At 39.8% G+C, this 27,550-nt stretch overlaps 1 protein-coding gene across 12 annotated transcripts; it reads right to left on the bottom strand.

Moving 5' to 3' along the window:
- Positions 1-737: 737 nt before the first annotated feature.
- LOC123509820 (gastrula zinc finger protein XlCGF8.2DB-like) lies at positions 738-26,838 on the bottom strand. Of its 12 annotated transcripts, none has more exons than XM_045264387.1 (4): positions 26,693-26,838; positions 8,158-8,244; positions 5,690-5,768; positions 738-3,754 (listed from the first exon to the last, which is right to left on the bottom strand). In XM_045264387.1, the coding sequence occupies exon 4, from the start codon at positions 3,451-3,453 to the stop codon at positions 2,647-2,649; it is 807 nt and encodes a 268-aa protein (XP_045120322.1). In that variant the 5' UTR covers positions 3,454-3,754; positions 5,690-5,768; positions 8,158-8,244; positions 26,693-26,838; the 3' UTR covers positions 738-2,646. The 12 variants fall into 12 exon arrangements, with proteins under 12 accessions (XP_045120322.1, XP_045120323.1, XP_045120319.1 ...); XM_045264388.1 differs by lacking the exon at positions 26,693-26,838 and adding an exon at positions 26,155-26,304 and having other exon boundaries at positions 8,171-8,244; XM_045264384.1 differs by lacking the exon at positions 26,693-26,838 and adding an exon at positions 26,155-26,304.
- Between the last annotated feature and the right edge of the window lie 712 nt (positions 26,839-27,550).

Consider the following 27,550-nt stretch of genomic DNA (forward strand, 5'->3'; position numbering starts at 1 on the left):
TTCTCACCACCGAAATGTTGAATCTCTATCTTTTTTTGCTATTTTCATGCTAACTGTTCTACTGCACGTCTCCCTTTCTCCTGCAGCCTCATTGCACAAGGCTTTCTTCTTCCTCTCATCCTTATTCTGTCCAACTCCCTAATGTAAGAGTTATCCAATATTCTCAATCATTCATATCTTTGGTAAACTCTGGAACTCCCTGCCTACTTCTGTATTTCCATCTTCCTACAAATTGTCTTCTTTTAAAATGGAGGTATCAAAACATATATTCCTTAATTTTGGTTGTCTTAATTTCTCTTTTGGGGACCAGCACTTAAGTGTATTTTATTTTTATTTTATTTTTTTTTTTTGCCCTTGGCTGGCATCTCTCCTGTATTAAAAAGGAAAAAAATATTCACCACGGGATTAAAGGATTGTGCTTTGTTCTCGGTATGTTAGAAGACCCCTTGATTTAAGAGCCTCAAAATTGGCAAACGACTTGTCTTATAATCCAGCATATATGGTAACAGTCCACAATGATGTACTGTATTTGATGGATGCAGCTTCTTCCAGTACTTTCATCTACTTTAACTGCATGCATCATTATTTTATTGCTGGTATTATCACTTTAAAAATGAATTATCATAAAAATGAAAGAAATCTACCCTGTGAGGCTGTTATGCATATTTATAAATATCAGATGATCGCCAATCACTCAATGCCATCTAGCAGTTCATAATCATAATAAAACACGTCAATACCATCACTATTATGGCAGTAGGATCAAAAAGATATATATTTTTTTATTGAGAAATAGTTCTCCACATATTTCCCCAATCTACCCATCCACCACAATGAGGTATCATATTTGATGGCACATTTTTTTGGTATTTTTACCTACCCTACATGCATGCATCATTATTTTATTGCTGATATTAATATCATTACCAGTATTATCACTTTAAAAACAAATTATCATAAAGATTAAAGTAATCTAACCTGTGAGGCTGTGATGCATGCTGATCGCCACTCTGACTCAATGCCACCAAGTTCATAATCATAGCAAAGCACATCAACACCATCACTGTTATGGCAGCAGATGGAAAAAGATTGAGCTACATAATCTCTTACAAAATGCAAATGGTAGATTATGCCAAGGAACATGGCAATAGAGCAGCAGAGAGAGCTTCTGAGGCATCATCCATGGAAATAAATGTTAAGTGTCTAGTGACAACAAGAAGCATTTTATTCATGTTAGAGAAATTTGCTACCATAATAGCAAATTTTCTCTGATAAAGTGAATATTTGACATATTTAATTTAGTTGCATATGAACAAATTCACATCTTTCAAACCCACATATATTGAGTACATGGTGTATTAGTAAACTCTGAAAATGAGTATGTGGAGGTAAACACGGAGGTGTTCATGAAAAAAGATGACCTATATCAAAACCAAATACATGTTCCCATACTTAGACACCCCCATTTTTTGGGGCACAAGTAGCATCCCAGACTTGTACCCCATTTCAGGTCCAGTTTAGTAAATGTCTACTACGTAAATAAGAGTCATGAGTCAACAAGACAGGGAATACTCTGAAGCCATAGGTTTTATTCATATCACCAATTATTCCTACACTTTAATACCAATGTTGTGTTATTGCTCATCTAAGAAATGATATGCTCCTTTTAAGCTGGCATCTCTGCAAAACAAGTTAATATTGTATTATGTACTACATAGATTACACAAATACATTTTGCTCATGCAACCAACACCACTTCATATCACTACCAGTGGAGAGCCAGTGCCAATCCCAGATGCAGAGGGTGTGCCACCTGCCTCATCCACACACCAAGCTATGTGCTGCACCTGCCACTGGCCACTCATGTCCATAACATGTGCTGCATCACCAATACACTTTTCACTTGGTTTAATGATACTTTTAAGTAGCATTGAATGTACACTTCTCGAAGGCAATTCACTAGTTTATTCAGTCACAACTGACATCTGCTTCCTGTGCTCATATCCAGGTAATGCTTTGCAGTGTGAAAAGAACACTACCAAATTCCTAGGAATGTGTTCCTCTCCAAACTATCAGACTAAACTGTATCTTTGCTTTTGTTCACTCATCACATCTACAAACTTTTAATTCTAAGAACATAAATGACTAACACTCAACTGTGTTTTGCTTTCTGGAACTGAGGTCACTTTGGAAAAACCTTAAATATGAGTAGTTGAACACCTGCTGTATGCTAAGGAACCTTGATAGTAGCATTGATTTTCTGGTTTGCAAGCACCATGTATTTCTTGCCCATTGCCTCTTGAGAGTTTTGTGTATTATCACACAGTTTATTGTTTTGACATCCAGCAAGGCAGGATGGGCTGAAGGACACAAATTTGTAGTGGATGAAGGGATGTCACATTCGGCATGAGATGTTGCCTAGTGTACAGACAGACAAATGCTGGAGTGTGGAGAGTGAGATGTGTTGTGAACTGATGATGTGAAAATTAAGGCTGTAGCACTTGTACTCTTGATCTTGGGTAAGAATGAAGTAGGAGGACAAGCAGAGGATCAAATGTTCAGTGAATAGGAGTGAAGTCTGTCTAGTGTTCATTCATACAAACCAAATGTTAGGCTGAGGCCAGACAGACAGCATGAAGTAATAGTTTAATTACTACCTTCCTCCATCTCATGCTTTGGCTTCTTTTGGTTAATGTGGATGAGTTTGTGTTTGATGAGATTGCTCTTATGGGTGAATAGCTTCTTGCACTCCTCACACTCAAACCTCTTCACCCCAGAGTGTATGAGGCTGTGTTGGGTGAGGTTACTCTTGTGGGTAAACATTTTACCACACTCTTCACAGTGGTAGTCCTTGATGCAGGCATGGATCAGGGAGTGCTGGGTCAGGTGGCTCTTATGGGTGAAAAATTTACCACACTCCTCACATTTGAAGTTCTTAATCCCAGTGTGAAGGAGTAAATGCTGTGTGAGGTTACTCTTGTGGGCAAACTCCTTGCCACACTGCTCACACTTAAAGTTTTTTATACCAGTGTGAATGTTGTAGTGCTGGGTGAGATTGCTCTTATGGGTGAACAGTTTCCCACATTCCTCACACTTGAACCGTTTAATGCCAGAATGGGTGAGAGAATGCTGTGTGAGGTTGAACTTTTTGGAGAAACACTTGCCACAGTCTTTGCACTGATACTTTTTGTCTGAATGAGTGAGTGTGTGCGTGTTGAGGTCACCTTTCTGTGGGAAGGACTGCCCACAATCAGTGCACTTGAAGTTCTGTGTAGCCTGGAGGTGTGAGTGTTGTGAGAAATTTAATTCCTGAGAAAACAATTTGCCGCATTCCTCACAGTGGTAAGTCTTGAGCCCTTTGTGAGCAAGGGTGTGTTCAATGAGGCTGTTTTTGCTGTCCAGCAACTCTCCACAGTCTGCACACACAAAGTTTGGGCACTGATCTTCCATCATTGTGAAAACAGAATGTAGTAATACCTAACAGATTACACAAACAAACTCACTATCTTGAGAATAACAGTAGCTGGTGTTCTATTTTCTGCACAAGATATTTGCAAATGACACCATTTGTTGATCCATGCAAATTCACTATTTTGATCACGAGAAACCACTTCTTCGTAATCCCTGACAGCCTCTTGGCAACTCACACAACTTATTGACAGGTGTGTTCTTGGGTTTTCAAGTGAATTTCTTGATGACTTTGCCTGAAGTACCACCTTCTCTTTTATCTTGATGAGTTGTCTCAGTCCAGTACCTGCAAAACATACTTATAAGATTCTCTATACTAATATTTCAGAATTCATTAGTCACCTATCTATCAGCACACCAGGCTGGCAGCTCTATATAAATGGCCCAGACCCCTAAAAACACCACACACACACACACACACACAAACAAAATCATAGTTACATATGTGCCACCTAAGACATATACATGGGAATTGAGGAACACAGGGATATGCAAATGCCTAGATAACATAAGAAGAGATGGAAAAATACAATTAGTAGGAGATTTTAACTGTAAAAGAGTAAACTGGAGAGAGATGGAAGTTATGGGTAATGCTGGACAATGGAGCAAGGAGGTATTACAGTTGATTCTGGTACATACACTGGATCAGTGGGTGGAAGAATCAACACAGTACAGGGGGGAAGAAGAACCATCATTGCTTGACTTAGTATTCACAAAAAAAAGAGGCCCCTCCAAGCATACAATACCTTAGTCCAATGGGAAGAAGTGATCATGTGACATTAGAGTTGGAAATGTAGGAGGAGGATGGGAAAAGATAGAGATGATTACAAAAAAGAGATTAAATTATGCAAGAGCAGATTTTGAAAAAATTAAGAAAATTTTTTGCTGATATTGAATGGAAGAACATTATGAACAGAAGGGCAATACAAGGAAAATATGAAATATTCCTACAGAAATATAAAGGAGTAAAGAAATACGTACCTATCTATAGAGTTAACCCCTTTAGTACAAGGACGCGTTTTCATATTCATTCTGTTTCTGTTTCCTATTTGATGATTTTATTCAGGTTCAGAAACTTATGTGAGGTATTAGAATAATGAAGACTCTGGGTATTAATCTTCTGGCCTCCATTAACCCTTCCTAATGTAAATAAAATTGTCTAATCAACCCAAAACTCAAGGTAAAAATGCGTTCTAGTGCTAAAGAGGTTAAGAAAAGTATACACGCTTGGCACAATGCCAGATGTACAGAAGCTAAAAAAGCAAAAGATAAAGCTTGGAAAGAAACTTGAAAAGCAGAGAAATGACAATAACAGAAAGAAGTATAAGGATGTGAGATATTAATATATTAGAGTAAGGAGAGAGGAAGAAAGAAACTTTGAGAAAGATGTGGTGCAAATAAGTGAAGATGAATCCAAGCTTTCCTACAAATCTATAAATGGTAAGATGAAGAATAAAGAAACAGTAGAAAAAAATAATTAAAGGAGGGAAGACATACCAAACAGCAAAGGAAATTAATTAACAAATGAATGAGAGCTTCAAAACTGTGTTCGCTGAAGAAAAGGATTTTGCAGAACCAAATAGGTCATTGCATTGCTGAGGATTGCAGGAAATCATAGTGCACAAAGAGGATATTAGAAGATTATTATATAATTTGGATGTCAGAAAAGCAATGGAGCCAGGCTAGGTGCTAAAAGAATGTATAGAGCAACTGTTAGATCCAATTTGGGAAATGATTACAAGTTCACTAAATGAAGGGAGAGTACTACTAGAATGGAAGAGAGCCAACATTATACCAATATTTAAAGGAGGAAAGGGAGCTGAGCCATTAAATAGCAGACTGGTGTCACTTACAAGTATTGTGGGGAAGTTATGTGAAATAAGTGGAAAGGTGGTAAGGAAACCCAGGCTTTGTTAGAAAACTTTATTATCTAACGTTTCAACCTAGAGGCCTTCTTCAGAGAGAATTCCCTCTGAAGGCCTCTAAGTCGAAACATTAGAAAATAAGGTATTCTAACCCAGCCTGGGTTTCCTTACCACCTTTCCACTCATTTGTCCTACAACTACACATTATGTGAAATAGTTATTAAAGAAAAATGGGTTAAATATCTAGAAGAACAACAAGTCATATCGAACAGACAATTTGGGTTCAGGACAGGACGGTTATGTGTGTTTAACTTATCAGTTTCTACTTGTTAACAATTTTAAAGCTGTGTACAAACCTGGCTCCAAACTTCTTGTTGGCGAGAGCATGGTGCCATTTAGAGGGATTAGGCATCAAACAGTACATTCCAGGGAAAGCTAACAAATATGGAATGAAAGAGTACAAAGTTTACACACCTGAGAAATATACATGGAATCTAGAGGTCCACATAGGGACAGATGATAAGATTGCTGACCTAAATGCAACTGAATCACGTGCGGTAAAATTATGTAATGAAAAGATAGGTATAGGACACACTATCTACACTGATAATTATTACACCTAAGTCATCCTGGCAGAGTACTTGTTGGTCAAGAAGACTTGCATTTGTGGAACTGTTAGAGTAGGCAGGAAAAATTTGTGCCAAGAAGTAGTAAAAGCAAAGTTGAAGGTGGGAGAAATGAAAGCAGCAGAAAACAGACAACGTGTGAAGTTATACAAGTGGAAAGATGTGAGAGATGTCTTGACACTATCAACAGTACCTGAGCAATTCCATGTGGAAAGAAAAACAGAATAGGAGAAGACATTGTAAAACCTGAAAGTGTCAATGAATATAATAAAGCAAAAAGTGTTGATGTTACTGATCAACTCAATTCCTACTACTCGCCACTCCAAAAATCAAGGAAGTGGTAACAAAAGCTGGCTCTGGAAATGATTGCTGGGATATCAGTGACAAATGCTCAAAATCTATACAATAATACTGCTCAGCAAAACAAGTATGCCTAAAAACCTTTACAGAATCTGTAATCCTCTCTCTAACTAAAAATATTCCTGAGGAAATCACAAAACCAGGTAAGAGGACCTCTGATATATTGGGTGCAAGAAAAGAACATATCTTACAGGAAGCTGATGGACCAATGAAAAACACAAGGAAGCGATGCAGAGGATGCTATGAGAAAATCTCACTGTGTCAGGGATACAAGGTGGCCACAAACAAGGCTAGGAGAGCATCTACCTATTGCAACGAATGTGAGGGTCAACCACACCTTTGCAGTTCATGTTTCAATAAAAAACATGACTTGTGTAATTAGTGATCAACATTATGATGATCTAATATTCCATTATTTTCTTATATTGATTGTATTTTTGAAGTAATATGTCACCAAACATTAGTACTTGTATTTTAGAAGCCTATTTTTTTCTTTCAACAAATAAACTTACTGTCTTATCATTTTTATCTTATTTTGCAATACCATAGCAGCACATCTGCAGTCATAATAAATACAAATTTATACACAAATTGTTTACATACTCATGTTTGTAATAGTTTGTAGAAAGTGATATTCGGGCCTCAGATGTACCAATACACAAGTGAAACATCTGCTCAGTACACGGGAATACGCAACAAGTGAAACATCTGCTCAGTACACAGGTGGCCAAATATGCGATTAATGTGTTAACACGCCTGTTCTCTAGCTATACATGGTGGAGAGAAGTGGCTCATAAAAGATATTTGAGCTTTCCATTACCAGAATCTTATTCACTTTATATTTCTACCTGGAATCATGTTAGGTCTGTTAGTTTAGGTCAGATTAAGTTTGTTTTGGTTTAGTTGATCAGGGAAACCAAAATAGACTAAATTATGTATTTCCTAAAAAGTCTAGGGAGACAAATAACCATATTTATATTCTCTTTTCTTATGTTTTATAATGTTTATATACAATATTTGTTATTTACAGATACCTTTTTCCTCACCTTAAAACACACAAGTAAATTGGGGTGCTCTTCTTGAGAAGGTGGAATAGATCAATGGCATTTCAATGCATTTCAATGGGAAAAACTGTTTTGAGATATGAGCAATTTGAGATACAAGCTCTGTCAAGGAACAAATTAAACTTGTACCTCGAATTACCGCTACAACTGAAGGCATGAAATAATCAAAGGGAGGAGGCGAGGGAGGGAAAAGCCCAGAATCATCCAAGGTAGAGTTATTAGCAAAAGTTTGAGGGAAAGAGTTCGCTTTAGAGACAGATGTAATGGCAGTGGTGCCATCAGGATGGCATAAAGGAGAGAAAGATGAAGAAGTAAAGTAGTGATTGGAGGTCTTTTTGGACCAGATGCCAGAAGTCTCGAGGGGAGTTGGGGTTTGAAAGATTTTGACATCTTCTATTTATGAAAGAGTGTCTGGCAAATTGAAAAACATATCTGGCATGGTTCCAGGAAGAAAGAGAAACCATATAGTATGAACAACAGTGTTAAAGAAAATTGTGGTAAACACTGCATGTATTTACTAAACAATCAGTAATTGGATTGTGTGGTGCTGTGCCATATGTTTTTGCTCTTATGTCAGGAGGAAATCATCAGAATATTGCTCATTTGGTGATGCTTATTCATACTTAATCCATAATACCCTGGCCAAACAGAGATAAAAATCCAGGAAAATTCAAGAAAATAGGATTAAAGTGTCACAAATATTCCAAAAGATCATCAAACTATATCTCATGAAGCACACCACTAACATGGAATCAGGAGACCACAACAGCTTACCTCACACACTCACAATAGCAGAAAGGTAGATGAGAGTCCTTGCATGGATGGACTGGTGTGCTGCTGTACTGTCAGCCTACATCAACTCTGTAATGCAGTAATACAATCAGATGCCATTATTTAGATTATGATGGGCAGAGAGAGAGAGAGAGAGAGAGAGAGAGAGAGAGAGAGAGAGAGAGAGAGAGAGAGAGAGAGAGAGAGAGAGAGAGAGCAAAATACATGAGAACAGATACCAGAATACCTATCAGTCTATAATGAGAGCATCTGTTTATCTGTTTACTACTAGTAGTGAACTACATACCTCAAGTAAACCAATCACTGTGAAAGAATCTGATGGGCAATCAGATTGAATTCCTGCAACATAAAAAACTAGCAAAGGCCATGAGCTCAATTTTTTAATGGCCATCATAAAAAAAAGCACTATAGTAAGCCCACGCACTTGGCGAATTAATTAGTTTGGCGAAACTACCGCCAATTGCGAATTTCGCCAAACACGAGTTCTTTATACCATATAAATGGCCTAAAAAATACCTCAATCAGTCTTAGGTCATTGCTAAAGTTCTTTCGAGCTAAAATAAAATCTTTTGCCTTCACATATTAAAACACATGTACAAAACAGACCAATAAACAATAAATAAAGCTAATAAGACATGATATACAGGCTGTAACTCCCATTTTTCCACCCTTTTCCCTCTCCCACTTTCGTACTTGCCGCCGACACTATTGTCCTTACCCCCACCGGTATCACATGTTGCGCTGGTAGAGGCCATGTTGGCGGTAAATCAACAGAATTTGTTCCCACTCTAGTAAGAACAGAGGGTAGCACAAAGAAAATGGCTGAAGGGGACTCTCACACTGCGTTCTGATAGGCTTAGAGAGAGGTCTGATGTCACCAGGGAGCCGCATGGTTTGCCGTGCGGCCGCCAGGGACTGCCAAGTTTGAATTCAAATCGCCAAGTGTGCACTCAGAGGTCCGTGGCCACCCTACCGCCAAAAGTGAATTTCGCCAAGCTGAGATTCTCCAAGTGCAGGAGGCTTACTGTACAATCTGTGATTTAAGCCAGAAGTTACCTTATAACATCAGCTAATCCTGTTATGAACATAGCCAAACAACTGTAAAGATACTTACACTTTTTTTCTTTAATTCATTTTAGCATTTTGAATTTATCCTATTTAACTGTATCTTTATACTCTGAATACTTATTTTTTTTATACAAAGAGCTCTGACTGAAGACAGCAAAAGGGAAGTACTAAAAAAGTCAATTGAGGTGCAAGCCCCCAAAGACAAACAAATTTGATTTATCCAGTTAGAGGATAGGTATGAGGGAAACTTTTGCCACTTATTCTAGTTGCATCTTGATTTTATCATTATTTGTTTGCATTACTTGGAGCCACAGCACACTTTTGACAGTCCTAAACCTAGTGATCCACTGCACTCACCTGTCATGCCATTATGTTCATATGTCAGCTTTCAAGTGTTGCATAATGTTATTATTTCTTCAATATCTGAACAGTTGTTTCTGTTTTTGTCAAGCAGGGAAAATACCATAAAAACATATCTTGTATTTTGCTTCACAACACATATCCCAACAAGTTCAGCTAACACTGCCCTAATTGTGGATGAACCTGACTCTTAAGAGAAAAATTATTTCTGAAGATTTCTTGAACCCAAGACAAAGATACTCGTAAGTGGTTAGTAATCCCTTACAGTTGGACTTAAACCATGATCAAACAAAAAAGATTTTTTTTTTTGAGTCTAGCCAAGGGCAACAAAAAAAATTTAAAAAGGTCCACTTCATTGCTAGTCCCCTTGTAAGTCCACAAGAGTTACCCAAACGAACAAGATAAATGTTTTGAAACCTCCCTCTTAAATTAAATCAAGTCATAGGAAGTTGGAAATACAGAGGCAGGAAGTTCCACAGTTTACCAGAGAAAGGTATGAATGATTGAGAGTACTGATTAACTTTTGCATTAGAGACTTGGACAAAATAGGGGTGAGAGGAAGAAGAAAACCTTGTGCAGCGAGGTGGTAGGAAGAGGGGAGACATGCACTTGGATATATCAGAAGAGCAGTTAGCATGAAAATTAGAGATGTACCGATGCATCGGTATCGGTATCGGAATCGGCGGTATCGGCCCCTTTTTGGGGTATCAGTATCGGTATCGGCTTATTTTATGCCGATACTTCCAATACCTAAAAGGAATTTACTACTTAGTGATATATTCGATATAAGATACTGATGATACCAAATTAATATAATACGGCGTATTAAGTTTCCGTGGTGATTACTGTATGTCATTGAATATTGTTTTCTGTGGTAATAAGCCACAACCTAGAAATTTAGAATAAACTAAACATTTTTTCTATTTAATTGAAAAGATTAGGTGAAAGCTCATGTTTCTGAATTGGTTTACTAATGTCTAATGAATTAATATCAAAGGATGCCAGATTTAATTAAAGAGAAACATACACAACAAAATGAGTTTCTTTTGTTAATATTTTGTGTCTATTTTAAAATTTTAATAATTTCAAAAATATTTTTGATCATCAAAATATCGTCAATAAAATTAATAATGAAAATGCACAAGACCAAATGGTCGCTAAAGGAGTAAGAAGTAAGAATTTAAAATAACTGACAAGAATCAGAAGATTGAGAAGATACTCATTCCAATTACCGAGTAATTTACCTTTGCAAATGGCTTCAAAAAGCTTCTAGAATTGCTCCTATTTCACAAACGTTCTCAGAAGGACTTACAGCATCCCCCAAAACAAAGCCTCCCATCTGATAACGCTCGCCGTTCACCAATTCATCCTGGTGTCCAGTGCAGTGAACACTATAAGTAGTAGTATCGGTATCGGTGGTATCGGTATCGGTAGTAGTATCGGTATCGGCCCAATTAGGTGGTATCGGTATCGGTATCGGAATTGGACAAAATTTTGGTATCGGTACATCTCTAATGAAAATAGCACATGATAGCAAGAGATGTAACATCTCAGCAGTGAGAAAGAGGCAGAAGACAGTCAGAGGTGGGGAGTTGACAAGACAAAAAGCTTTTCATTCCATTATATTTAATAAAACTGTGTGAGTGAGACTGCCCCATACATAGACAGTCAGAGGTGGGGAGTTGACAAGACAAAAGCTTTTCATTCCATTATATTTAATAAAACTGTGTGAGTGAGACTGCCCCATACATAGACAGTCAGAGGTGGGGAGTTGACAAGACAAAAAGCTTTTCATTCCATTATATTTAATAAAACTGTGTGAGTGAGACTGCCCCATACATGGGTATACAGAGTTAGCAGTTGGGGTGTGAGAAAAAACTGGTAGAGATGCCTCAGAACATCAATTTCATAGAATTTGTTTTAGCAAATGATGAGATACAAAGTTTCTAATTAAGATTATAAGTAAAGGACAGACTAAGGGTATTCAGTGTAAAAAAGAGTGACACTTCAATTGCCAAAGAAGAAGAGGGGATAATTGTCTGCAAGGCTGTCAAGTTTTGATAGATGGAGGAATTGAGTTTTTGAGGCATTGAACATTACCAAGTTTCCTCCGTGCCAATCAGAAATCTTAGAAAGATCAGAAGTCAGCCATTCTGTGGCATCCTTGCAGGAACTGTTAACTTCCTGAAGGGATGGTCATCTCTGAAAAGATATGGAAAAGTATAGGGTGATACCAGTGCAGGAATGGATTATCTAAGAAATTTGGTTTAGAAGATCATTAATAAATAATAGAAAGAGAATGAATGACAATACAGAACCCTGTTAATAGATTTAGGAGAACAGTGGCCATCTACCACAGCAGCAATAAAAGTCAGAGAGGAAACTTGAAATAATGTTGTAGAGAAGGATAGAAACTGTAAAAGGGCAGTTTGGAAATCAAAGCTTTGTGACTGACTCTATCAAAATCTTTTGATATGTCTAGCACAATAGCAAATGTTTTACCCAAACCTCTAAAAGAGGATGACTAAGACTCAGTATGGAAAGCCAGAAGTATGATGAGAGTCATACTTGCAATCAGACTGAATATTGTGAAGTGGCAGATAAATCTTCCAATTACGGATAGACTCAGACTTTAGACAAGCAAGAGATTAAAGCTATGGGCAGTAGTTTAAGGGATTAGAACCATCATTCTTTTCAAGAACAAGTTTAATGTAGGCAAATTTCCAGCAAGGAGGAAAGGTAGAAGTCAACAACTAAAGTTGGAAGAGTTTGGCAAGGCAAGGTGCAAGTGCAGAGACACAGTTTTTGAGAATGATACAAGGGACCCCATCAAGTTCATAAACCTTCTGAGAGTTTAGGCCAGTGAAGGCATGGAAAACATTATTGCAAAGAATTCTAATTGAAGGTATGAATTAGTTAGAGGGAGGAGGAGAGAGAGGGACAAGAATCATCCAAGGTAAAATTATTAACAAAACAAATGTTTGATAGAAGAATTCAGTTTTAGAGACAGATGTGATGGCAGTGGTGCCATCATGATGATATAAAGGAGAGAGAGATAAGGTTAAGTCAAGTTATTGGAGATGGTTTTGGCTAGATGCGAGAAGTCTCAACGGGTACTGGATTTTTTAAAGATCTTGACATTTTCTAATAATGAAGGAGTGTTTAGCAAGTTGAAGAACAGACTTGACATGATTTCAGAGAGAGATATAAAGTGCATGAGATTCAGGAAATGAAAAGCTCAAGTACCTTTAGTGGGCAACCTCTCCATCATATATAGCACGAGAACCGGCTGTGTTAAACATAAGAACATACAAAAAGAGGGATGGTGCAAGAGGCCGCCAGGCCTACACGTGGCAGTCCCTGTATGATTAACGCTACCTAATTCCATCCATCATTCCCATCCATAAATCTATCTGATCTTCTTTTAAAGCTTCACATTGACTGTACACTGAGTACATGACCCGTGAGTCCCTTCCACTCATCAATCACTCTGTTTGAAAACCAGTTTCTTCCCATTTTTCTCCTAAAACTGAATTTTAAAAGCTTAAACCCATTATTTCTGGTTCTGTCCCTGCTAGTGATCCTAAGAACTTCACTCATGTCCACTCTGTTAAACACTTATACTACTTCTAAAAGGGCCGTTCTTAAATTACGTCTCTCTCAGGAATGCAAATTGAGTGTCTTCAGTCTCGCTTTATGGGGAATATCCCTCATTCCCTGTAGCTTTTTGGACATTCCCCTTTGCAATGACTCCAATAGACCTATATCCTTACTATAATGTGGGGACACGAAATGTATCACATAGTCAAGATGTGGTCTGACCAGCACCAAGTATGATTTTAGTATTACTTCAAGACTTCTACTTTTAACACACCTAAAAATGAATCCTAGTACTCTATTCATCTTATTTCTGTCCTCAATGCATTGTTTCCTTTAACCAAAATAGGAGCTGACTATGACTCCTAAATCTTTTTCATATTTGAAACTTCCTAGTGCCTTGTTATTTATCATATATCTATTGTGTGGATTATCTCTTCCTACTCTCAGTACCTTGCATATCAACTCCACTCACTGTGCCTACTAACTTGGGATGAGTCGGTATGGTAACGCCTGACATGCCTGTCCTGTTACGAGTTGTGTACTGCCAGTCTCGTTAAGACCATTTGTACCGCCACGCTCCCACTGTGTCGCCACGTGCCCATCTCGTCCTCATGGCATTCTTGCCGGTAAAGTACTGGTAGTACCGGTAAATAAGTTTGCTGGCAAAACTTTTACCATTACTGAAATTACCAGTACTTGCCCACCACTACTGGACACCCTGTGGAGACTATCGCCGTTTCAATGATGTCACAACAGTGGGCCATTACCCAGTGCCCCACATCCATGATTTAATGTAAATCTTGACGGTGCCAAGGTTTTCTCGAAGATTGACTAAAGGGAGGGCATTGGTAATTCTACTCTTGTGCGAAACCTAAGAATGCAATCTACCACTTTGGTTAACTTATGGATAAATCCTTTACATAATAAAGAATAATTCATGTTGTGCCTGAGTAAATTATGCAAATTGCTTTTAGAGCAATAAATATTTATGCAAAATTTTATGCACTACTTTTGTTTCCTTCCCTTATCAAGTCATTTTGTTTAAGTGTTTTGTTTTTTTGTGTTTTTTGAGGGAGTAACTATAGTAGAACAATTTCTAGTGAATAATTCTCCCCTAAATAGTCTCCATCTTAGTGTAAATATTACTTACAGGTTCTCTGACAAAGAGAAAAAAAATTGTAGAAAATGTTTGGAAGCAAATATATTTACAGTAATCGCCTGCTTATCCAGATCGCCACTATCCAGAATACACTATTATCCAGAGTTGGCCTCAAGCATATTCAAACCTACCATGCGAGTGATCCCTCAATCCCGCTAGGTGGCAGCACTTACTCCCGTGCCCTCCCGCTCTCACTTGCCAACAACTCAAGTAATGGCGATACTATTCGGCAACTTTGTAGCATTTTTCTTCGTTCCAGCACGGCAGGAGTGTATGTACATCCTACCATCACTTAAGGAGGCGTCATACTACCACTTTTTCCATTGCCTTCGACGATTTCCATCAACTCTTTCCATTGTTTTGAGTTAGACGAAACACACCAGTTTCCTCTAGCATCAATTTTTAGTCAAATTAAGATCTTTGGTTTCTAATCAACACTTTTATAATAAAACTATTTATTTTGTTAATTGGAATGATGCTATAATCTCAAATTAATAGAATCTTGATAAGTAGATGTAAATATATTTGTGTGTGTGTGTGTGTGTGTGTGTGTGTGTGTGTGTGTATATATATATATATATATATATATATATATATATATATATATATATATATATATATATATATATATATATATATATATATATATATATATATATATATATATATATATATATATATATATATATATATATATATATATATATAAAGAAAGGTCCCGAGTTACGTCAGAGTTACGTTCCTGAAACATGACGTAAGTTGATTTTGTACGTAACTCGAGTTTTTGTACTTTCAAAGCATATTATCGAGTTTTCAACCAATATTTTTTTATGGTTATTCAGGTAAGTAAAAGGTTATATTGTTATATTGGTATATTATTTACAACTATGTAGGAATATATTGATTAGGGCCGCGACGAAGGACTGCAGGTTGCCGAGAGGGCGGCCTGAGGCCGCCAGGAGGGTGGGCAGGTCGAATGTTGTGACGCCCAGGGCGGACAGCTGGGAGCTTTGTGGAGTGCGGTAGGAGTAGAAGCGTTATATAAGTAAAAGGTTATATTGTTATATTATTTACAAGTATGTAGGAATATGAAACACAAGCTTGTTTTTGTTGTTGATTAGGGCCGTGAACACGAAGGACTGCATGTTGCCAGAGGGGTGGACGCCTGAGGCCGCCAGGAGGGTGGGCAGGTCGAATGTTGTGACGCCCAGGGCGGACAGCTGGGAGCGTAGTGCAGTGCGGTGGGAGTAGAAGCGTGGGCAGCGGGGCAGGAAATGCAATAGGAAAGGGCAATAAGGATCAGCAGACAAGCGCAGATGGTGCAAGTGAGCTGTGAGTGTCGTGTGGCCCAGGCGAAGGCTCCGGAGTTGTTATTGTTGTGATAGGTGTGTGAGCCCTCAAGGTCGTCAACCTCCCCGTTGTCATGGTAACGAGCTTCCCATTTTCTTCTTCACTCCCTTACACACAGCTGCTGCCTCCCTTCTCATGTCTTTTAATTATGTCCACTTTTTCTTGTAGCGTAATGGTTTTCCTTTTCTTAGCATCACTGCTATCACTCAGGAGTTTTTTTTTGGTGCCATTGAGCAAGATACTAAGATAGTCAGCAAACGCAGATGTAGGAACACTCTTGCCAGGGGCGACGGTGTGGTGGAACTGAGGGCGAGAGTGTTATTGTATTCAAGCATGAGGTGGGCGGTGTGGTGGATAACCACTAGTGACGCCTGGCCAACAACAATAACAAAAACCGCGCTTTACGATTTATAAATTTTCAATTTTTTAAATCTTAAATTGCCTTATAGTGGACTGACGTAAGTGCAAGTTTGACGTAACTCGAGACTGACGTAACCGGGACCTTACTGTATATATATATATATATATATATATATATATATATATATATATATATATATATATATATATATATATATATATATATATATATATATATATATTTTTTTTTTTTTTTTGGCCTAGCAGTGAAAAGTGGTTCAGCTGTCTGTTTACATTTCTCTGGGACTGCGACGCTCCAAGGCAGAACTTCCAAGTAGCAACTGGACAAGATGAGCTGCTCTGTTGTTTATGAGTGGACAAAGCTGTTTGAAGAGTTTCTCATAGAAAGCAGTAAAGACCAAACATAGCAACAGTGTGGCACCACGGACCACGTAAACATCGAACCATTGTCCAGCCAGCTCGAGTTGTGCCACCGGACCTCTGCCGCAGGCTCAAACACTCCCGACTCTTGACTGAGCCAACCAATCAAGAGCAGAGGGAGGTGAATCAGTGAGGTGCGCCAGTGAAGGAAGGCAGACTACACCTCCCAGCCAACTCGACCACACCACTTCTTTTGTATATACTGTGTTCACTGCTGTTGTCCAGTAAACTGCATCACTTCTATTGGCTTTCGTTCACCGTACCCGCTACAGTGGTGGTGGTGTCGACAGTTATTTGACATATGTGGAACAGGGCTTCAGCCTGTTGGAACCAAACTTGGGGTTGAGAAGTCCAGAAGGTGGGCTGCTTGAGTGAAAGTGCATTTAGCTGTTCTATGCTGTCTTCAGTAGTCATGGTGAAATCCAAAAGAGGCTCTTTTGGACAACCCCAGGGTCACTACTGTAGCAGGCACGATGAACAAAAGCCAACAAAAATGATGCAGTGGTTAGCAATGGCGCAATTGCTCGGAGTAAGTCTTCACTTTACTACTGCTTATCATCCTCAGGCAAACGGCATAGTGGAGCGTTTCCACTGTCACGTGAAGGCTGCTCTTAAGGCACAGCTACGTGCATCAAACTGGATGGATGAACTACTGTGTGTTTTACTCAGTATACGTACTGCTCCAAAGAAAGATTTGGCAGCATCTTCAGCTGAATTGATGTACAGTGCTCCACTCATGGTCCCTGGTGATTTCATCGCGACACACCACAGATGAGAGGACCCTCCTGCAACTGTCCTCTCAAGCCTTTGAGAGAAGATTGGGACATTGGCTCCAGTTCCTACATCTCATCACAGCCTCAAATCTAGGTACGTCCCACTTACCCCATACTGGATACAGTGAACGAAAGCCAACAGAAGTGATGCAGTTTACTGGACAACAGCAGTGAACACATTACACTTAACCCTCAGCTATCGCACCCAATTGGGGCAGAAATAGCCGCACCATAGCCGAAAATGCAATAGCCGAATTGAACTAATGGTGAAAATTGTTATTGGTGCCGTAACCACAAATTTTACTTCTAATATCCCTCATTTTTACCCTTTTTTTTAATTACTGTATAATCCATTGGTACCAATTAAAACATGTCAAGGTTATAATATAAAAAATATACATCAGCTCATTGTATTTACATTCATGAACATTTCACATTCATTTCACAGCTAGGGTTCTGTCTTGTCTCATTGGTTTACGTTCGGCAATGGTAGGAGGACGGCGTGGAGGGTTGGTGGCCATTGTGAACACAAAAAATGGTAGAATCTGGCTATCACTGTCTCGTGGGGAGGAAGTGCACTCATAGACTATGTTTCATCTTGGTGGGAAGGCAGTTTTGGCCAATGAGTGCTCAGATATCCCATGACGTCATGGCTGGGCGCACGATAGCAGGCATCTGAGGTCGTGAAAATGAAATTTTAGCAGCTTTTCATGGGTGCGTGATAGCAATAAAACATGATAGCTGAAGTCGCGATAGCCGAGGGTTGAATGTATATACAAATCTATCCTGAATAGGAAGATTCTCAAACATCTGTCACTTCACAATCTTCTGCCTGATCGCCAGCATGGCTTCCGTCAAGGTCGCTCTACTGGTGATCTTCTGGCTTTCCTTACTGAGTCTTGGTCATCCTCTTTTAGAGATTTCGGTGAAACTTTAGCTGTAGCGTTAGACATATCTAAAGCTTTTGATAGAGTCTGGCATAAAGCTTTGATTTCAAAACTGCCCTCCTACGGCTTCTATCCTTCTCTCTGCAACTTTATCTCAAGTTTCCTTTCCGACCGCTCTATTGCTGCTGTGGTAGACGGCTACTGTTCTTCTCCTAAACCTATTAATAGTGGTGTTCCTCAGGGTTCTGTCCTGTCACCCACTCTCTTTCTATTATTCATTAATGACCTTCTTAACCAAACTTCTTGCCCTATCCACTCCTACGCTGATGATACCACCCTACATCTTTCCACGTTCTTTCAGAGACGTCCAACCCTTCAGGAAATCAACAGATCACGCGGGACGCCACGGAACGCCTGACTTCCGATCTTTCTAAGATTTCCGATTGGGGCAGAGAAAATCTAGTAGTTTTCAATGCCTCAAAACTCAATTCCTCCATCTATCAACTCGACACAACCTTCCAGACAACTATCCCTCTTCTTCAATGACACTCAACTGTCTCCTCTTCCACAATGAATATCCTCGGTCTGTCCTTTGCTCATAATCTTAACTGGAAACTTCACATCTCATCTCTTGCTAAAACAGCTTCTATGAAATTAGGTGTTCTGAGGCGTCTCCGACAGTTTTTCTCGCCCTCCAACTGCTTACTCTGTATAAGGGCCTTATCCGTCCCTGTATGGAGTACTCTTCGCATGTTTGGGGGTTCCAGTCACACAGCTTTGCTTGATAGGGTGGAATCGAAAGCTCTTCGTCTCATCAACTCCCTTCCTCTGACTAACTGTCTTCAGTCTCTTTCTCACCGCCGAAATGTTGCATCCCTTTCTATATTTTATCGCTATTTTCATGGTAACTGTTCTACTGATCTTGCTAACTACATGCCTCCTCTCCTCCTGCGGCCACGCTGCACAAGGCTTTCTTCTTCCTCTCATCCCTATTCTGTCCAACTCTCTAATGCAAGAGTTATCCAGTACGCTCAATCATTTATCCCTTTCACTGGTAAACTCTGGAACTCCCTCCCTGCATCTGTATTTCCGAATTCCTACAACTTGTCTTCTTTTAAGAGGGAGGTATCGAGGCATTTGCTCCCCTAATTCTGGCTGACGGTTTTGGCACTTTTTGAACTCTTTGGAGAGCAAGCGCTCAAGTGGGCCTTTTTCTAACTTTCTTTCTGAAGTGGTGTGGTCGAGTTGGCTGTGAGGTGTAGTCTGCCTTCCTCCGCTGGCGTGCCTCACTGATTCACCTCCCTCAGTTCCTGATTAGTTGACTCAGTCAGGAGTCAGGAGTGTTCAAGGTGCAGTGGAGGTTTGGTGGTGCAACTCGAGCCAGCTGGACGATGGTTCAATGTTTACATAGTCCGTGGTGCCACATGGCTCTCCCCCTGAACCAGAGCACAGGAAGTTCGAGTTGCACCACTGGACCTCCACCACAGGCTTAACCACTCCTGACTACTGATTGAGCCAACCAATCAGGAGCAGAGGAAGGTGAATCGGTGAGGCGCGCCAACGGAGGAAGGCAGACTACACCTCCCAGCCAACTTGACCACACCACTTCTTTTGTATGTAACTACTGTGTTCACTGCTCCTGTCCAGAAAAGTGCATCACTTCTGTTGGCTTTCATTCACCGTACCCGCTACAACAGCTTGCTGGATGTGAAGGGATCACCATGTTTGTTTAAAGTTGACAAACACGACAAAGGCAGAAACAAGCTTGTGTGTGACAACAAGCGTCAGCAAAAGTTGAGAGTCTTAAGCAAGTTGACAGAAAAGTTTTTTTTTATGTAGGGAAGAAAGCCAGCCAAGGGAAAAAGAAGAAAAGATTAAAAAGCCCAAATGAGTGCTGGCTCTCTAAAAAGCGGAAAAGCGTCAGCCAAAATTAGGAAGCAAATGCCTCGATACCTCCCTCTTAAAAGAAGACAAGTCGTAGGAATTCGGAAATACAGATGCAGGGAGGGAGTTCCAGAGTTTACCAGTGGAATGTACGAACGATTGAGAGTTACCTCTTGCGTTAAAGAGTTGGACAGAATAGGGATTAGAGGAAGAAGAAAGCCTTGTGCAGCGAGGCCGCAAGAGGAGGGGAGGCATACAGTTAGCATGCAAATAGCGATAAAAGATAGAAACAGATGCAACTTTTCGGCAGTGAGAAAGAGGCTGAAGACAGTTAGTCAGAGGAGGGGAGCTGATGAGATGAAAAGCTTTTGATTCCACCCTATCTAGTAAAACTGTGACTGAAAGTCCCACAAACATACGAAGAGTACTCTATACACGGGCAGATAAGGCCCTTATATTCATGTGTGGATGCATTTCTTGTGAGCTGCCATTTCCAACCATATACACACACCTTCCATAATTGAATATCTACATCAGAAATTCTTCAAATCAAAGAGACTCATCAATTTGATTAGGTTAAGTTACTGAAGTTATACTCTGTTAGTTTAGGGTTAAAGTTAGTTATGTGTAAGCTGGCAGAAGTTGTCCTTTACACCTGGAAGCATTAAATACAATAAATGGATAGTTTGTTGCCTGTGTTTCTCTAAACCTAAGCAGGGTGTTTATAAAGGAAGGTAGGTGGGCATTACTGAGTGTTGGAGGGAGAGTGAATGTGAGGTATAGGAGGGTATGAAAGAAGTGGTGTAGTGTGCGGCAAATGATAAAAGCAAAGGAGTAGAAAAAAAAAAGGTGTGTTCTCTTAATGTTACCTAGGATGTGGGAGGATATAGATATACAAGGGTGGAATGGTTAATACTTTTCAAAACTAAGATGATCCATATGTGTATGGAATGATTTATTCACTCAAATTCATGTCTATGTCATCAAGGGGCTTGGGAGGTGTACCACCCCCTACATCAAATAGACCCATTATTAAAGTGGCCACTAATATTCAATGATTCACTACTAGCTTTCATAAAGCATAGCAATATAGGCTTTCCTATCCAAAAATGGGGGGGAAAAATAATGATTAGTTTATTAATTAACAATGCTGCATATTGTGCTTGCCTAAATATCTCTTTAACTTAAGTAACTTAAATAGGCTTGTGCAAGAAATGCCAGTTTTACAAGTGCACATTACAAGTGCCATTACAGATTGTTACACCTTATCATTGTGAATATTTCTGTCCGTAGACAAACCATCCATATTTGAATAACAACACTGGAAATTATTCTTCAAATCAATGTATCTTACGTGTCATTGTTAGTTTAGGATAAGTTAGGTCATTGGAAATTATTCTTCAAATCAATGTATCTTACGTGACATTGTTAGTTTAGGATGTTGGGTCACTTAAGGTTGTTAGTTTGAAGTTAATAATGCAAATTGCTTGCTGACACAACAGTTGCTGCTTCGTTTCCTCATTTGTGGTGGGTGTGGTAGCTACATCCATCCTGTCAGTAACAAACAACAACAAAACGAAGTAACAGTATATGCGACTACACGTGCGTGAGTCATATACTGTTTGCTTACATCGGGTGAACTGGAGTCAGTGGATAGAGACACTATTATTGATTTTGTTCGCCTTCATATATACCTAAATTTCATATATTGTTAATCTTATTAATACAAAAATGCCTCAGACATGTTTATTTGTTCAAATCATCGTAACTGGATTAGTTTCAGTCCATAAGTTTCACCACTATGTTGCGGTTGGCATCCCTGCGCTAAGTCAAGCTAATGATGAGGGGTTACCAAGCCATAACTTTGCCACCTATGTCGCATCATAGCTACGATCGCTATGTTATGACTTATGTCTCGCTAACGAAAGTTTTATAAATGCGGGCCCTGAATCTCATGCACTTTATATCTCTGCCTGGAATCATGCCAAGTCTGCTCTTCAATTTGCCAAACACTCCTTCATAAGTAGAAAATGTCAAAATCTTTCAGACTCAAACTCCCCTTAAGACTTCTGGCATCAAGCCAAAAACATCTCAAACAACTTCATTTCTTCATCTTTCCCTCTTTATTTCATCCTGATGGCACCACTGCCATCTCTTCTGTCTCTAAAGCTGAACTCTTCCCTCAAACCTTTGCTCACAACTCCACCTTGGATGATCCTGAGCTTGTCCCTCCCTCTCACTTTTTCATGTCTACAATTAAAATTCTTCATAATGATGTTTTCCATGCCCTCGCTGGCCTAAACCCTCGGAAGGCTTATGGTCCTGATGGGGTACCTCCTATTGTTCTCAAAAACTGTGCTTCCGTGCTTGCACCTTGCCTGGCCAAACTCTTCCAACTTTGTCTATCTACTTCTACCTTTCCTTCCTGCTGGAAGTTTGCCTACATTCAGCCTGTTCCTAAAAAGGGTGACCGTTCTAACCCCTCAAACTACCGTCCTATAGCTTTAATCTCTTGCTTGTCTAAAGTTTTGAATCTATCCTGAATAGGAAGATTCTCAAACATCTGTCACTTCACAATCTTCTGTCTGATCGCCAGTATGGCTTCCGTCAAGGTCGCTCTACTGGTGATCTTCTGGCTTTCCTTACTGAGTCTTGGTCATCCTCTTTTAGAGATTTCTGTGAAACTTTTCCTGTAGCGTTAGACATATCTAAAGCTTTTGATAGAGTCTGGCGTAAAGCTTTGATTTCAAAACTGCCCTCCTACGGCTTCTATCCTTCTCTCTGCAACTTTATCTCATGTTTCCTTTCCGACCGCTCTATTGCTGCTGTGGTAGACAGCCACTGTTCTTTTCCTAAATTTATTAATAGTGGTGTTCCTCAGGGTTCTGTCCTGTCACCCACTCTCTTTCTATTATTCATTAATGACCTTCTTAACCAAACTTCTTGCCCTATTCACTCCTACGCTGATGATACCACCCTATATCTTTCCACGTCCTTTCAGACGACCAACCCTTCAGGAAGTCAACAGATCACGCAGGGACGCCACAGAACGCCTGACTTCCAATCTTTCTAAGATTTCCAATTGGCGCAAAGAAAATCTAGTAGTTTTCAATACCTCAAAAACTCAATTCCTCCATATATCAATTCAACACAACCTTCCAGACAATGGATGCATCCCCCAGGGCACCCTAAAGGTTAATAATCAAACCTAACATTAAAACCTCAATTTAATGCAAAATTTGAAAATTGTTGGTTGAGTGAAACTATAAATTGCCCAAAAAAGCATTACAAGGCCTACTGGGAGATCATAATGTTGGGTTTGGTTAGTAACCCTTGGGGAGTGTTTGGGGGATCAGGTGGGGGTACAGTTGCCCGGCCCCTTCCCCGGCTACAAGGTTTCAATGCTAGGGTTTGTTTAGTGACCATCGAGAGAGGGACTGTGATTGTAATGTTGGGTTTGTTAGCATTTGACAGTTTTCACTAAATGTTGGTGATACAGTCAGAAATGTAGCAGATCATTGACAATGTTGCTCAACAGTAATGTTACTAATGTAAGTTGTACACTTATGTTTTTCTTTTTTCTTTTTTAATGCAAGAGGGAAGGCTGCCAAGGACAACAAAATGTTAGAAAAGAAAAAGACCCACTGGAATTGCATGTTTCTTAAAAGGTCAAGAGTCATCCAAAAGCCAGGAACAAATATCTTAACACCTCTCTCTCTCTTACAAGAAGTCAAGTCGTAGGAAGATGGAAATACAGAAGCAGGTAGGAAATTCCACAGCTTACCAGTGAAAGGTATGAATGATTGAGAGTACTGGCTAACTCTTGTATTAGAGGATTGGACAGAATAGGGATGCGAGGAAGAAGAAAACCTTCTGCAGTGAGGCCGCAGGAGGAGGGGAGGCATTCAGTTAGCAAGATCAATAGAGCACTTAGCATGAAAATAGCGATAAAAGACAGAAAGAGATGCAACATTTTGAGGGTGAGAAAGAGGCCGAAGACGGTCAGTCAGAGGAAGGGAGTTGATGAGGTGAAAAACTTTTTATTCCACCCTATCTAATAATGCTGTATGAGTGGAACCCCCTCCAAACATGCAAAGAGTACTTCATACAAAGACAGATAAGGCCCTTGTACAGAGTTAGCTTTTGGAGGGGGCAAGAAAAACTGGCAGAGATGTTGTAGAACGCTTAACTTCATAGAAGCTGTGTTTCTGAGTGTGTTAATTATTTATGTGTGTATATGCTAGTGGTTGGGACAGATTAACCAATGCCAATAGGTAGAACCAATTCTGGCAGATGCAACTAGGGCCAGCATGACTAATAAGGGCAGGCAGCTCTAAAGTGGTTGCTGATGGTCACCACTGTCCCTACTTCCTTCCCACCATCCTACCTGTGAAAAAATGTTGAGAGAGGGTACAGGCGTCACTCATGTCAGAACGCTTTACATCATCTGTGGATCTATCATGCGCCTCTTGGATACCTGTACTACACACCTCTACCTACACTGTGTATCATAGAATACCACTCCATCTTGTGTTTATTAACCCCTTAAGTACCAGGACATGTTTTCATATTAATTCTGCTTTTATACATTGGTGATTTTATACAGCTTCAGAAACTTAAATGGGGATTAAAATAGTGGAGACTTTGGCCATTAATCTTTTGACCTCCATAGAGCCTTCCTAATGTCAATAAAATGGCCAAATCACACCAAAAATTCATGATTAAATGCATTCCAGTACTGAAGGCATGTGTGCCTCGTCTAAATATTTACCCCTTAATCTAATTTGATATACGAGTAATAACCTTGGGAGAAGAAGTAAAGTTTATATCCATATTTCCTACTATTTGGTCATATTGTATTTATTTACCAGTCCATGACCACCTCGGTAAAGATTTGCATTATTAATGAGAACATTTATGTTGAACCCTCAATTAGTACTGGGCACTACCATAGTATAGACATCCTGTCACTTACCTCTCAGCAGCATGGTTTGTGGGATGCCAGCAGTCGCCAGACTTTAGCCAGATTGCACTGCTGTCAATCTGGCAAAAAAAAAAAAAAAAAAAAAATCCACCCCTCTCTCTCAATATCTAACTACAGGATTGTGATCATATTCTGTAGCCCGACAAGGGAGTAAAGCAAAAAAGATATCTCTGTATACTATTAGGATGTGTGTGTGTGTGAAACAATCTCTCTCTCTCTCTCTCTCTCTCTCTCTCTCTCTCTCTCTCTCATTAAAGCTGACTGCAATCATGACTTCTAAAAGCACAGTGCAGCATCATGAGCATGATATTCTGTAATCCAACAAGGGAGAAGAGCAAAAACGATATCTGTACACTATGAGAGAGAGAGAGAGAGAGAGAGAGAGAGAGAGAGAGAGATATTGTTTTCTACAAACCCACAGACACATTAGTCCTAATAGTGTAACATAGATATCGTTTTAGCTCTTCTCCCTCGTAGGGCTACAGAATGAATATCAAGATCACGATACTGTAAATAAAATATCAAGGAGAGAGAGAGAGAGAGAGAGAGAGAGAGAGAGAGAGAGAGAGAGAGAGAGAGAAGCTTTTGCTAGATTGACAAGTGTACATCTGGGAAAGGGTCTGGCGACAGCTGGCATGCCGAAACCACACCAGCTGAGAGGTAGGTGACGGGATGTCTATACTATAGTAGTGCCCAATAATGATCACCATCACCTCCACAATTTACATCAAAACACTTGTCAAGGATTACTGCAGGCAATACTCAACCTCGAATAGCTGCCTGTTGTGGATAACTGGCTCTCCTGACCAGATTGGCAATGCAAAACTATTACGCCGCTGTAATTAGTAGCAAGACGATGATTTGTCGCTCATTCTCGATATCCTAATTCACACATCCATCATGCATTACTAGCGAGATAAAGAGCAATGACGGAAGCAGCTGAGGGTCAGCGGCCGACGGGGCTCTATCATGTGAGTCCTCATCGACCGACTATCGCACACCTTGATGCTTGATGTGTAAATCGGCCAGCTCCTTGTCTTTCCTACTACATAACGACCGCATAGATATTTTACTGTCCCTGCAAGACTATTAAGGAAAGAGCAATAGTCTCACCGTTGCCTCATAAGTAACCTGCACTCCTTCCAGGCTGCCCAGTCGCCGCTAACCAACTCAGTGCTGGGACGGTAGCTCACACCTGCACCACTCGCACGCTTTATAAATTACAGAACATTTTCAGCGAAAGCTTGTCAACGACGCTACTTAATCACAGTTAAAGTGTTTGACAAAGTACCATTAGCATTACCATTAATATCTGGATGAGATAACCGTTTTGGCGATTTGTTTACTGTCATGATAATCGGCGGTGTCAATATAAAGAAATTCTAATAGGAAAACTACTTTTGAGGAAAAATAGAGAGCATCAAAAACATCCTGTATAAGTTCTGGAAAATGAGGAAAAAGAAAATAAGAAAAGCATTGGCAGCATTAATAAAGGACACAAGGGAGATCAGTTCAGTCCAGTTGATCGGCGAAAGTGTAGCCTGGATATCGGGGGCGGGATTCACTAAACAGTTATGTATTTCGTAAGTCCTTTAGGAATCTGTATTTATGCTAAGAGCTATCACTAAACACGTAAGGATTTCGGACTTACCGTATAAGTTAAGTACTCTAGTTTTCGCGATCCCGTAAGCTAGGCTTCGTAACCCGGAGCTATATGAGCAGCCAAAAAAGTGGTATAAGGGAAGCCTGGGTGGTGATCTTCTCTTCCGAGCTAGGGCACAGTGCATGGATGTGAATGCAAGGAATTATAGATGGTCTGAGTCCCGCAGCAAAGTGTGCCAGATGTGTGACTTGGGAGAGGATGAGACAGTGGAGCATGTAGTGCTGGAGTGTGTGAAGTATGCCAGAGACAGGTATGAGATGATGCAAGTGGTGCTGAGTGAGCTGGGGCATGACAGAGTGGAGATGACAGGAAGGGAATGGATGGTGTTGCTGCTGGGACTGTGTGGGGAGACGAATGAAAGGATGATTGAGGCTGTGAAAGAGTTCCTGGAGAGAATGTGGCGTGCCAGATGCAGGAACTAGTGGTGTGAAAGATGGTGATTGCCCTCTTTGTTGTCTGGTGTTCTTTATGTTCCCTACAGGAGCTGCCGATACAAAGGCCTGACCCAGAAGAAATTCTGCGTCTCCTGTACCATCAAGATCAAGATCAAGATCGAGCCTTTCTCCACTACATAACCCCCGAGCAGGGTTGCCAACTGGCAGTTTTCATTACCAGATTTACCACAATCTGGTAATAAAAAACGAGTTTGTTAATGAATTACTGTGTTTTGGCAATCTGGTAATGGGAGTGTAAAAATTTGGTAATAAGTGAATATGTAAAGAAATAGGAATAAAAATTATATATATATATATATATATATATATATATATATATATAGAGAGAGAGAGAGAGAGAGAGAGAGAGAGAGAGAGAGACGCTAGACACGTTCAGTTCCAGTATGGAACG

Source organism: Portunus trituberculatus, chromosome 27, assembly GCF_017591435.1.
Source record: "Portunus trituberculatus isolate SZX2019 chromosome 27, ASM1759143v1, whole genome shotgun sequence".
NCBI lineage: Eukaryota > Metazoa > Arthropoda > Malacostraca > Decapoda > Portunidae > Portunus > Portunus trituberculatus.